Genomic DNA, 12,954 nt, shown 5'->3' with positions numbered 1-12,954 from the left:
CAAACTTTCTAGATTTACAAATCTCTTTTCCATATACTTTATAGGAATTTTTTCTCATATACTACATAGGAATTTGTTTTATTGTTTGTTATTTTCTCTGGTATGTAAAAGGAATTTATTTGAAGTTAAAACACATCTTAGTACAGTAAGTATGATTGTAAATTTTATTTTAAGAAGTATTCTTTAAATTTATACATAATTTTGACATTTTAAATTTAACAAATCATTATGCCATTCACTTTATTTTAATTTAGTTTGTAAAGAAGCTCAATTATTTTGTCAAATCAGTTTTAAAATGTGTTGTTTGTTTTAAAAACAAAGTAAGTATATGTTATAGCTTCAAAAATAAACATCTGTAGCTTTGCTGACCTGATATTTGAAAATTTGTTTTATTTCCTGTTAAAACTACTACCTAGCTTGTTATTTTTGTGTGCTCTGTGATTAAATATTGAGGTAAGTGATTACGTTTCAGGGTGCTATGTAGGAGCAGCTTATAACCATCACTATATTTTGTTTTACCACCATTTTTTTAGAATATTGAAACATCACACTATATAACAGTTTGCGTCCGAGAAACACTACTATTGGATTTCTAGAAAGTCATCATAAGGGAAATCCATGGGAAATATTATCATTATTTGAACAGTGGCCTATTTTTATCCTTCCTATTTTTTAAATCAATGATAGATTAAATTTAATGAAACATAATCATCAGAATCATAGCAAAAATCATCAGCATGGCTAGCACTGGTAGAGTCTTGAATAGATCTTCTACTCATCTGTTCTCATATTTTTTTTTTATTTTTAAATGAAGAACGTATTTCAATAGTATTATTTATTGATTTATAAACAAATATTAACCATTTTTAATTATCTGAATCTTTAGAATACCTTTGTGACCTTCCAAGCATTCATAAATCTGAATTTTAAATGCTGTTATGAATCAAAGAAAAAATAGGATTTGATATAAAGAAACTCGATGCCAAAGTTTTAGCCACATTTTTCAAGTGCATAGGACTGAATGGCATTATACATAATTTATAACACCTCATTTTATCCTTTATTTCATCTTCATTTTTTTATCCCTTTTTTTCTTTTGTTTCAATTTTCTTATTTATTTTTATGTTGTGTCATGTATTTTTACATATTTTCTCAATTTCTCTTTGAAATAAGACAGATTTAATTGGTAAATGTTTATATTGAAGTAGCGTATTTGACAGTTTTTTTTAAATGTAAGAAGTCTATAGTCAGGATCTGGAAAAATTAGTTTTCTAAATAAAGTTGTATTATGTAATATGATTTTGCTTTATTGTATTAACATTAAACTTTATTTGGAACAAGTTAGAATTAATGTTAGAATTACAAAATGGTTGTTTTAATGTTTTCCAGCTTCTAATAGGTTATGAAAATGGTACTGTGGTATTCTGGGACTTGAAATCTAAAAGAGCAGAACTGAGAGTTTATTATGATGAGGTAAGTGATTTGAAACGGTGTTGTGACTTTGTGCCTGTTTTTTGCTGTTAAGCTTTGTATGTCACCAGTCTTCTTAATCATTGGAACACTGCCTGGTTCTGACTCAGTGCCTCACATTGCCTGTTGATATTTGCTTAAGTTTCAACTCTGGGTTGTTTTCCTGAGTGGGAATTCTGCCTTGACTGCCCATTTTGAGGCACTTTATGGCATCTTATATACTTTGGTGGCTATTACCTATACTGTATAGCCACCTTCATCTAAACTTTTCCTTTCTTTAGGCTCTGTGCTTTTGCCTTGACTCATTGTCCTTAAGGTCTCTAAAGACACTATTCACAACTTTCCTTAGAAGATTCTTTTTTTTTTTATCCTCACCTGAGGACATTTTTCCATTTTTTGCTCAGATAGAGTGGGAGGGAAAGAGAGAGAGAGAATCATCAACGTGAAAGAGACACATCGAGTGGCCGCCTCCCGCACAACCCAACCAGAGCCGGGGACAAACTGCAACCAAGGCACATGCCCTTAGCGGGAACCGAACCCGGGTCTCTCTGGACCGCAGGACGATGCTCTAACCGCTGAGCCAAACCAGCCAGGGTGAAGATTCTTTTTCTGTGGCATCAAATTTAAGTGGTCAAGTTGAACAGTCTTATCTTCTAATACTTGCTGCCTTGGAATAAAGAGAGATTGGTAAACAGTAATACTTAATAATAAGAGTCAGTAAAATCTTGAAGTTTTATTGTACATAATTGAGACTGATTAGGGTTTTATTTAGAGAAAGCAATGAACTCCTGTTTATCAAGAAATAGTCTCTGAATTGATACTTAAGATGTTCAGAGATTAATTCTAGGCCATTAATTATATCCCCCATAAGGAAAGGCTAATGTGAAGACAGTGAGGCTGGGGGCAAAGGTGAGAAAGGGGCATTACCTCTTATAGCTGTGAAAATAAAGGTGGGGAGAGATAGGAGGAATAGTTAGGTCAAAAATCACTGTCTGGAATCATCCATGCTTATATGGGAAGAGTGCAAAAGAATGTAAGGTAACACTGATATTAATAGAAAAAAAATTTTTTTAAAAAAACATTTCTTTTGGAACACTTCCTTAGTGTGCTCTCTCCAATTCCCTGTTAACAGTTAAATTTGTAAGTTTTAATGCTTAAAGATAGCTGAAGGTTTACAGGTAATGTGGGCATGATTGGTGAAAAATACTCTGGCAAGTAATATTATACAAATATGCTCTTTATGATGAACTTTTGGGGCATCTTAAATCATAAGGTAAGAAGGATTTTCATTTTGTTAAACATGCAGAATATAAGGATAGGAATGGAGATTGCTTCCTTTCTCAAGACTAAGGAGCTAGATAAGAATCCAAATACCATCTGGGAATTTAGCCAGTTGGATCTAGAGTAGAATAGCTAAAAAGAAAATCCAGCCCTGGCCGGTTTGGCTCAGCAGTTGGAGCATACAGAGAGATCCGGGTTCGGTTCCCGCTAAGGGCACGTACCTCAGTTGCAGTTTGTCCCCGGCCCTGGTTGGTCGTGCGGGTGGCAGCCACTTGAAGTGTCCCTTCACATCGATGTTTCTCTCTCTCTCTCTCTTCCTCTCTCTCCCTCCCGCTCTATCTGAACAAAAAATGGAAAAATGTCCTCGGGTGAGGATAAAAAAAAAAAAGAAAAGAAAATCCAGAGAAAAATGCTGAAGCAGATAGTTTTCTTACTGTGTTAAACAGTGTAGAAGGAATGTTTCTAGCCTTAGAAAGTGAGCAGAAGTCATTTTACAATAAATGTTTAAATAAGGACTGATCATGTTTTAGTGTCAATGGAAAACTACACTATACCTACTTTCTACCTAGAAATTATTTATTTATTTATTTATTTATTTATTTATTTATTTATTTATTTATTTATTTATTTATTTTTATCCTCATCCGAGGACATTTTTTGTTCACATAGAGTGGGAGGGAGAGAGAGGAAGAGAGAGAGAGAGAAACATCGACACGGAAGGGACACATCTAGTGGCTGCCATCCACATGACCCAACCAGGGCCGAGGACAAAATGCAACCAAGATACGTGCCCTTAGTGGGAACTGAACCCTGCGGGTCTCTCTGGACTGCAGGCCGATGCTCTAACCGCTGAGCCAAACCGACCAGGGCCTAGAAATTATTTTAAATATTGATTTGTGTGTGTGTGTGTGTATCTCCTCACCTGATGACATTTTTCCATTTTTTGTTCAGATAGAGTGGGAAGGAGGGGGGGAGAGAGAGAGAGAGAGAGAGAGAGAGAGAGAGAGAGAGAGAGAGAGAGAAACATGGACGTGAAAGGGACACATCAAGTGGCCGCCTCCTGCACAACCCAACCAGGGCCTGGGACAAACTGCACCTGAGGTACGTGCCCCTAGTGGGAACCAAACCTGGATCTCTCTGGACCTCAGGCTGATGCTCTAACTGCTGAACCAAGGTGGCCAGGGCTTTTCAGTATATATTTTACTAATAAGATGATCATTTTAAGACATAGTCAAATAATGTAATTCTACACCTGTGAACCTTTGAATGACTCCCAATTTTTCAACAATACAAAGTCTATTTCTTCTTTTTTTTAGAGAGAGGAAGGGAGAGAGAAAGGATGTGAGAAAGAAACTGATCAGCTGCTTCCTGCATGCTCCCTACTGGTGATCAAGCCCACAGTCCGGGCATGTGCCCTGACCAGGAATTGAACCAAGACCTCTCAGGATGATGCTCAATTCACTGAGCCACACTGGCCAGGCTAAAGTCTTTATTCTTGACATAAGATTTAGGACCCCGGTGCCATTTTTTCCCTTAAGTTTCATTTATTGCATTTTTCTACATACTCCTCACAATTCAGGCATATTACTCACTATCTCCTACATATAATTTATTGCTGCCTCCAAGCCTTTGTTCCTGTTAATTTCTTATCCTGAGTTCCCCTTTTCTCTTCTGTATATAAAAAATCTATTAATTCTTTAGCCATTATAAAACTACTTGTACTATCTGACTAGTCCCTTGATTAATAGCCATTGATGAATTGAGAGTTGTTGGTTTTTTTTTTTCAATTTAAACTCAAGCTCATTTTCAGAAATAACTATATGAATTTTACTTTCACATTAGCTGTGGAATTTTTGTCTTATTACATTAATATTCCTTGAATAATCTCTCAGAGAGAAATCCCTCAGAGTTTGACATGCGGCTTACCTTTTTATTCCCTGAGTAACTGACATTTCTTTTTTTCACATCGTTACTCAGCTTTTTGGGTTTCATTTTTGTTTTCAAGAAATTCAATCACAGCCACTGAGTTGACTGAACTGGCTAGTGTTTTATCTTCCATATATTTTCTATCTTTTTAAATTCTGTATGAATTAGTTGTATTATATTTGGATTTAGACCTTTAAAATCCTTTTTAATAAAAGAATAGGATATAACAAATAAATGGAAATCAAATATTTATTCTTTAAATCAATTAAAATGCCATCTTTTCAATAATGAATTATTTGACATCCTCCTTTATAAGTTAGTTTTACACGTCTACTCTTATGTACAATAAGTAGACTTCTTTTATAGTATTTACTTGTTTTGGTTTTGTGTTGTAGCTATTATTTTGATATCTGTCTTCTCAGTAAGTAGAAATTTACTGGGATAGGAGAAAGGGTTAGGGCCGGGGACACTTTCTCTGCCCTCACCATATGAAGAAAAGCAGTCTGAGAGAACTTGAAATGAACTGAGGTTCATCCAAGTTAACATGTAGAGGTGGCCAGAAGAAGTGACATTTCCCTTGAGCCATCTGCAAAAGTGATTTTGTTTTTTTTCCCTCCTGTAACTGCCTCCTCTGAACCCTGGCAAAAAAAGAAGTCTTCTCTGCCTAGTAATGAAGACCAGAGTGAGAGAAAAACATAAGTCCAGAGTTTCATGTTATCTTTTCCACTCAAATCTGACTTAGTTTTTGAAGTACAGCTTATATCCTATTTTCTTTATAATATGTCTAATGATTGCTCTAGCTGTCAATTATATGTAACTCTAATAATACTTACTGTTTGGAAGTTCATTCACATCAGTCTTACCTATCTCACTGTTTTCTAAATTGTCTTAAGGAAAAGATCATGTTGTATACATCTGTTCAGCTTTTATGTCTACTAGAACACCTACTTTATGTGAGATACTGTGCTACTACTGGGAATAAATTTAGGAAAATGGAATAATACTTTTTAATTTTATCTAATTCACAACTATACAGTGAACCTGTAAATATATAAAAAATAATTTAAATTCTTCTTTCTTTAAATTAATTTAAATAATTTATGTCAGAAGCATTATGGTACAATGACTCAGAATATGAGTTTTGTAGTTAGACAGACATTGGCTTTGAGTTGTATGACCTGAGCAAGTATCTCAAACTCTCTAGGCCTGTTTTGCCATGTGTAAATTGGAAAAAATAATACCTGCTTTACAGGATGAAAAGAAATAATGTACATAAATTGGTCTGACTTGTACACTCCCAGATGGTGGCTCTCATGTAAATTATTTTTTAAATTAGCTACGTTAAGTGGAACTAGGCCACTACCTTATCAGAAATTATCTTTGATAACCTTACTTTTACTTCTATGTAAATAATTTTCCAAAGAAACATTATAGGATACAGGAAGAATATAGAACTTACAAGTTCTGGGATCTAATGATGTTAGAAAATTTACTTATCTTTTCTTTTTTAATTTATCTCATGAGATGAGTTTTTGTAGCTTTTTTTTTTTTTTTGCTTCCTAAATATTTTTTTTAATCTTTATTGTTGAATATATTACAGATGTTCCTCATTTTTTCCCCATTGACCCCCTCCTCCCCACTTCCACCCCCCTCCCACCTTTTCCCACACTGTTGTCTGGGTCCATTGGTTATGCATATGTGCATATAAGTTCTTTGGTTTATTTCTTTCCACCCCCAACCCCCCTTCCCTTTGAGGTTTGTCAGTCTAGCAACCAATTTGTACTTCTTAATCACTTCACCTTTTTCACTTATTCCCCCATCCCCTCTCCCATCTGGCAACCAACAAAATGTTCTCTATATCTATGAGAATGTTTCTGTTCTGCTTGTTCATTTTGTTTGTAGATTCAATTGTCAATAGATATGTATTCATTGCCATTTTATTTGTTCATATTTTTTATCTTTTTCTTCAAGAAGATCCTTCAACATTTCACATAATAATGGTTTGGTGGTGATGAACTCCTTTAGGTTTTCCTTGTCTGGGAGACTCTTTATATGGCCATCAATTCTAAATGACAGCTTTGCAGGATAGAGTAATTTTGGTTGTAGGTTCTTGCTTTTCATCACTCTGAATATTTCTTGCTACTCCCTTCTGGCCTGCAAAGTTTCTTTTGAGAAATCAGCTGACAGTCTAATGGGAACTCCCTTGTAGGTAACTAACTGCTTTTCTCTTGCTGCTTTTAAGATTCTTTCTTTGTCTTGAACCTTTTGCATTTTGATGATGATGTGTCTTGGTGTGATCCTCTTTGGGTTCATCTTGTTTGGGACTCTCTGTGCTTCCTGGACTTGTATGTCTGTTTCTTTCACTAAGTTAGGGAACTTTTCTGCTATTATTGTTTCAAATAGGTTTTTTATTTTTGTAGCCTTTTTTTTTTTTTTTTTTTTTTTTTTTTTTTTTTTATCCTCACCCGAGGATATTTTTCCATTTTTCGTACAGATAGAGTGGGAGGGAGAGAGAGGAAGAGAGAGAGAGAGAGAAACATCGATGTGAAGGGACACATCGAGTGGCTGCCACCCGCACGACCAACCAGGGCCGGGGACAAACTGCAACCGAAGTACGTGCCCTTAGCGGGAACTGAACCCGGGTCTCTCCGGACCGCAGGCCGACGCTCTAACCGCTGAGCCAAACCGGCCAGGGCTATTTTTGTAGCCTTTTATAAGCCCATAGTGGGATGAACCAAAGATAGTATGATCTAGGTCAGAAAAATTTTATATGTTTAAGTGTTATTGCTATAATAATTTTATGTCAGTATTTTTCCTTTGAAATATAGAATGGTATAACATCAACTTTCTCTCATCCTACTTGTTTTTAATTGTTATTTCATTAGGCTATTCATTCAATTGATTGGCATCATGAGGGCAAACAGTTCATGTGCAGCCACTCAGATGGTAGCTTGACTTTATGGAACCTGAAAAGTCCGAGTCGTCCTTTCCAGACCACAATTCCACATGGTAAGATGTATGCTTTCAAAAGAAATGAACTCTAGAAGTACAGTGCCTTGATTTAAACTAAAAGAGGTGGTATCAATGTGTTTGGTAGAAAGAGGTGATGGGACATAGCTTCTGATTCTAAATATCTCTTTTATACCTCATTCAGATTCCCCACATTTTGCCTCAAACTTCCTATCTATCCACTTTCGTACTTTGTAAGTGATACTTATGTAAACCTTCCCAACCAAAAATTGGATAATGGGTGGTTGATGTATCTGAAACAAAGGAGGTAATAAAAGACAGTTGGCCAGTTTTAAGTGTTAAGGAGCTAGTGAGAGAATGGCTATATCTGACTTTCAGACCTACTTCCTATACTGCTTTACAGTCTATTGTTTTCTAGTTCTCCCACTTTTCATTTCTGCATTTGATTCCACTAAATTATGAGGACTTAATTTATTATTATTATAGGTTGTATTATTTTTGCTATTTCTGTTCTTCTCAACAGTCACCTTTTTTTTTTATCCTCACCCGAGGACATTTTTCCATTTTTTGTTCAGATAGAGTGGGAAGGGAGAGAGAGAGAGAGAAAAACATTGATGTGAAAGGGACACATTGAGTGGTTGCCACCCTCACGACCCAACCAGGGCCAGGGACAAACCACAACCGAGGCACGTGCCCTTAGCGGGAACCAAACCCGGGTCTCTCTGGACCACAGGCCAATGCTCTATTGCTGAGCCAAACGGCCAGGGCTCAACAAGTTCTTTTTGGCTCTTTTGGGTAATTGATACTTTCATATATTTTATCATATTTATATTTTTAAACCTGATAAGGTTCTGTTCACTGGTTGTTGAAAACATCAGGATCTGCATCTCTCAAAACATAAATCAAATTAAATTCCTGCTGCCTCACTATGATATAGTTAAGCCAGTGTCAGTGATTGTGACAATAGAGGCTTCTTTCATTGTTATATCTATCTACATTCTTTGGATTCATTTAGTTTCCTTTTGTTTCAACTATTTTTACTTTCTAAAATAAAAAAATTTTCTCTAAGTACTACTTAAACTGTATCTTACAAATTTCTATATATAATTTCATTACTACTATATAATTTTTGTTAATACTCAATTTGAGGTATTTTCTAATCCCTATTATAATTCTACTTTTTACCTATGAGTTAGACATGTGATTTCTAACTTCTAAAAATGTTTTTATTATAGATTTTGAAATTGTAGTCAAAGAATGTGTCATGATACTAGTTCTATAGAATTTACTGAGATATGCTTTATAATTGGACATACACAATTAATTACTATAAAGTTCCAAGTGTGCTTGAGAAGAATGTACTTTTTCTATTACAAGAGGTTAAGCTTGAAATCGTGTTTTTTTCTTTGTACTGTCTAAATCTTTGCTTACGTTTTGGTTGTTTGATTTTTTCAGTTATGAGAAAAATGAATTAAAATCTCTATCATTATGGATTTTTCTTGTAATTATGTTCATTTCTGCTTTATATACTTGAAAACTCAAATAGGTCAAGGTGGTTAATAGCATTAATCAGATCATCTGTGATTTTACTGATAGTTGACTAGCACTATCAATTCCTGAGAGTGATATTAAAATTTTCTAACATGATAGAATTGTCTACTTTTTACTTTAATTTTGACCTTTTTTCTTTCATATATTTTGAGGCTTTATTATTAGGCACTCCTTATGTCTACTGTCTTGCTTTTTTATCCAGTCATATAATTTAGTTGGGGTGTTAAGTTCATTAATATTAAATGTAATTAGTGGTGGTTTGGGTTTAGTTGTATCAATTTATTTTTGTTTTCTGTTGGTCCAATCATTTTTTGTTCCTTTTATCTTATTATTATTATTTTTTTTTTTGCCTTCTTTTGGATTATTTTAATGTTTTTATTTGGATTTCTTTTCAATCCACATATAGGTATTTTATCTTCACAGTTTTTTAAAAATTAGTTGCTCTACGGATGACAATATACTTCCTTAACTTTTCACAGTCTATTAGAGTTAACATTGTGACACTTCACATAAAATGTAGAACTCTCAGAACTGTATAGATTTATTTACCTTCACCCACTGTCCTTTATGCAATAGTTATATGTATTATATCTAAATATATTGTTACAATTTTTGCTTTAAGTAGTCTTAAGTATTTTTTAATTAAGGAGAAAATATTCTATTGTATTTTCTCTTACTTGTTATTTCCAGTGCTTTTCATTTGTTCCTGAAGATACAAGAACGTTATTTAGCATTTCTTGTAATGAAAATTAATCCATTTACCTTGTCTTTATGTGAAAATTCCTTTTTTTCTTCCATTCTTGAAGTACATTTTGGCTGAATGTAGATTTCTGGGTTGATTCTGTGTATGTTGTTTATAAGGTGCTTAATAGTTTAAAGGTGTTGTTTCACTGTCTTCTGGCATACATAGTTTCTGAATGAGAAATGTGTAGTGTTTTGATTTTTGGTTCCTCTTATATAATGTGTTATTTTTTTCCTGGCTGTTTAAAAAAATTTTTTTAATCTTTTATTTTCAGCAATCTGACAATGATGTGCCTAGGCTTATTTCTTCAAGTTTATCCAAGTAGGGTTCTCCACTGAGCTACAGAACGTCTTAAATTTATAAATTTATATCTTTTATAAATTTTTGGGAAAATTTCAGCCTTGTATTTCTTCAAATATGTTTTTCTTCTCTATCTTCTCTCTTTCCTCTCTTTCTGGGATACCAGTTACCATGTACGGAATTTTTGGTATTGTCCCACATGTCTCTGAGCCTCTATTTTGTTGTGTGTGTGTTTCTTTTTGGTTTTTTTTTTTTTTTTTTGGTCAATAATTTTTTCTCTAGATTCCAAATTGGATAATTCTTATTGATCTATTATGCATTTAACTGCTCCTTTTCTCTCTAATTTTCATTTAGTAATTAAGTCCATAAGTTATTTTTAATCAGATAATTCTCTACTTGCTACTTTTTTATATCTTCTATTTCATTGCTGATATTTCCTCTTTTGATTCACTATGAGCATTTTAGTTTCCTTTCCTTTAAGCACTGAGCTTAGTTACAATAATTGCCTTAAAGTTTTTGTCTGATAATACCAACATCTGCTGCACTTTAAAGTTGGTCTTCATTCATTAGAATGGCTCACATTTTCCTGTTTCTTCATATGTCTGATAATTTGGACTGTACCATACATATCGTGGATATTATGTTATACACACTATAGAATATAGTTTTGTTTCCCCTTTCCTCCCTAGTCATTGTGTCTCCTAAGCTAGAAAACTCTATCTAGATTTATTATTTTTCTGCAAATCAAAATTTCCTATACTACAAAAGTAGACTTTGTCTGGAACTCAGGTTATTGGAAAATGGTGGGACAAGAGGGAGGGTGGCCACAACCATTGAGGCCAGATTAGTACCTTTTTCACTTGAGATCAGCACTGTGATGCCATTGCTTTTGTTGTAACTGGTTTTCATTGGTGTAGACATTAATTTTCTTTGTTACTGAATTGTAATAGTTTCAAATATACTTCAATCACAATGCCCTCACCTAAAGACACATACACACACACACACACACACACACACACATATGCACATATATTTACATACATAATCTTTAACCAAATCCTATCAAATATTTAATAGTGAAGTTGTTGATCAGAAACAGGACAGAGGTATCAAAGGTAAGCAAAACTACTGGGTTTCCACTCATGTAAAAGTATAGCACAGCCCTGGCCGGTTTGGCTCAGCAGTTAGAGCGGTCCAGAGAGACCCAGGTTCGGTTCCCGCTAAGGGCATGTACCTCGGTTGCAGTTTGTCCCCAGCCCTAGTTGGGCCGTGCAGGTGGCGGCCACTCGATGTGTCTCTTTCATGTTTCTCTCTCTCTCTCTCTCTTTCTCTCACTCCCACTCTATCTTAACAAAAAATGGAAAGATGTACTCAGGTGAGGATTAAAACATAAAAATTTAAAAAAAAGTATAGCACATACAATTATGTATACAATGTAATACTTGCTAATAAGTATGTTAATAGTTTATATATTTATAGTAATTTTATTGTTATTTTAGAGCGTACTCTTTCTACTTATGAAAAAATCGCTGTAAAGCTGTATGCAATGTTACGCTGGCAGTGGCTTCATATACTTTGTTTATAGTGTCTCTTGATTGCATCATTTTCTCTTGTGCTTGATTTAATCTCATGTTGTTTTGTTCATCAAGGCCCCTAAGCATACAAAATCCACCACTAATGTTGTCATAAAAAGCCATGTTGAGTGATTGACCTGGAAATGAAATTTAAAGTGATTAAAGATTACAAAGGTAGAAAATCCGGGATAGTTATTTCTTGCCAGTCAGGCATGTCCCATTTCATCATAGCTACAATCTTGAAGAACAACAACAAAGTGATGGAAGCTGTTACAGGATCTTCTTCATTAAAGACAACGAGACTAACAAAAATTCTAAAAGGGCCTATATCAGACATGGAGAAACTTCTAATGACCTGGACTGAAGACCAGGCACTGAAGCATATCTCTTGTAGCACCATGATCACAACCAAAGCAAAAAGTTTGTTTGCAATGTTGAAAGAGAAGTCTGGAACCAACTACAATGTTGAATTTACTGGGTGGTTTAAATTATGCAAAATTATTATTCATTACATAATGTGAAAGTGAATGGGAAGTCTGCAAGTGCTTATGTGAAGGCAGCTGAAGAATTATTGGAAACTCTAGATAAGTTGATTATGGAGGAAAATTACCTGACAGCGCAAATATTCAATATGGATAAAACCTTTCTATTCTGGAAACAGATTCCAGAAAGGATTTTCATACGTAAAGAGGCTAAGTCAATGTTATATTTCAAGGCTTTTAAGGACAAGATAACAGTTTTGCTTGGAAGCAGTGTCTCAAGCTACAGATTGAAACCCTTTGAGATCTGGCGTTACAGTGAAAACCCTAGGACCTTCAAGCTATCAGTAAGCACACATTGCCAGTGTACTGCGGGAGCAATAAAAAGTCGTGGATGAACCAGCTCCTTTTCCAAGATGCCTCACTAAATTGCTGTGCCAGAAAAATGAAAAAGTTCTGTTTGGAGAATATCATACTTTTTACTATTTGGCTTATTGTTGGTAATGCTTCTAGACATCCTACTTTTATTGGTGATCGTCATCCTGATTTCAAAGTGGTAATTCTCCCTCTAAATACCATTCCTTGGATCCTAACATTAGATCCAGGTGGTATAGCAGGTTTTAAGGCCCTTATCCTGAGGAGAACCATTGCCTAGGCT

The 12,954-nt window shown here is 34.5% G+C and overlaps 1 protein-coding gene across 1 annotated transcript in view; it reads left to right on the top strand.

Moving 5' to 3' along the window:
• The window catches only part of STXBP5L (syntaxin binding protein 5 like), a 304,365-nt gene that overhangs the window by 82,226 nt on the left and 209,185 nt on the right, over nt 1-12,954 (top strand). The window contains exons 8-9 of the mRNA XM_036243664.1: nt 1,390-1,473; nt 7,563-7,686. Of these exons, the coding sequence (XP_036099557.1) occupies nt 1,390-1,473; nt 7,563-7,686 (208 nt within the window). The remainder of the gene's footprint in view (nt 1-1,389; nt 1,474-7,562; nt 7,687-12,954) is intronic.

The sequence above is a fragment of the Molossus molossus genome, unplaced genomic scaffold, assembly GCF_014108415.1.
Source record: "Molossus molossus isolate mMolMol1 unplaced genomic scaffold, mMolMol1.p scaffold_m16_p_5, whole genome shotgun sequence".
Lineage (NCBI taxonomy): Eukaryota > Metazoa > Chordata > Mammalia > Chiroptera > Molossidae > Molossus > Molossus molossus.
Note: the sequence above shows the minus strand (reverse complement) of the source record. Positions and strands in the feature narration are given on the sequence as shown.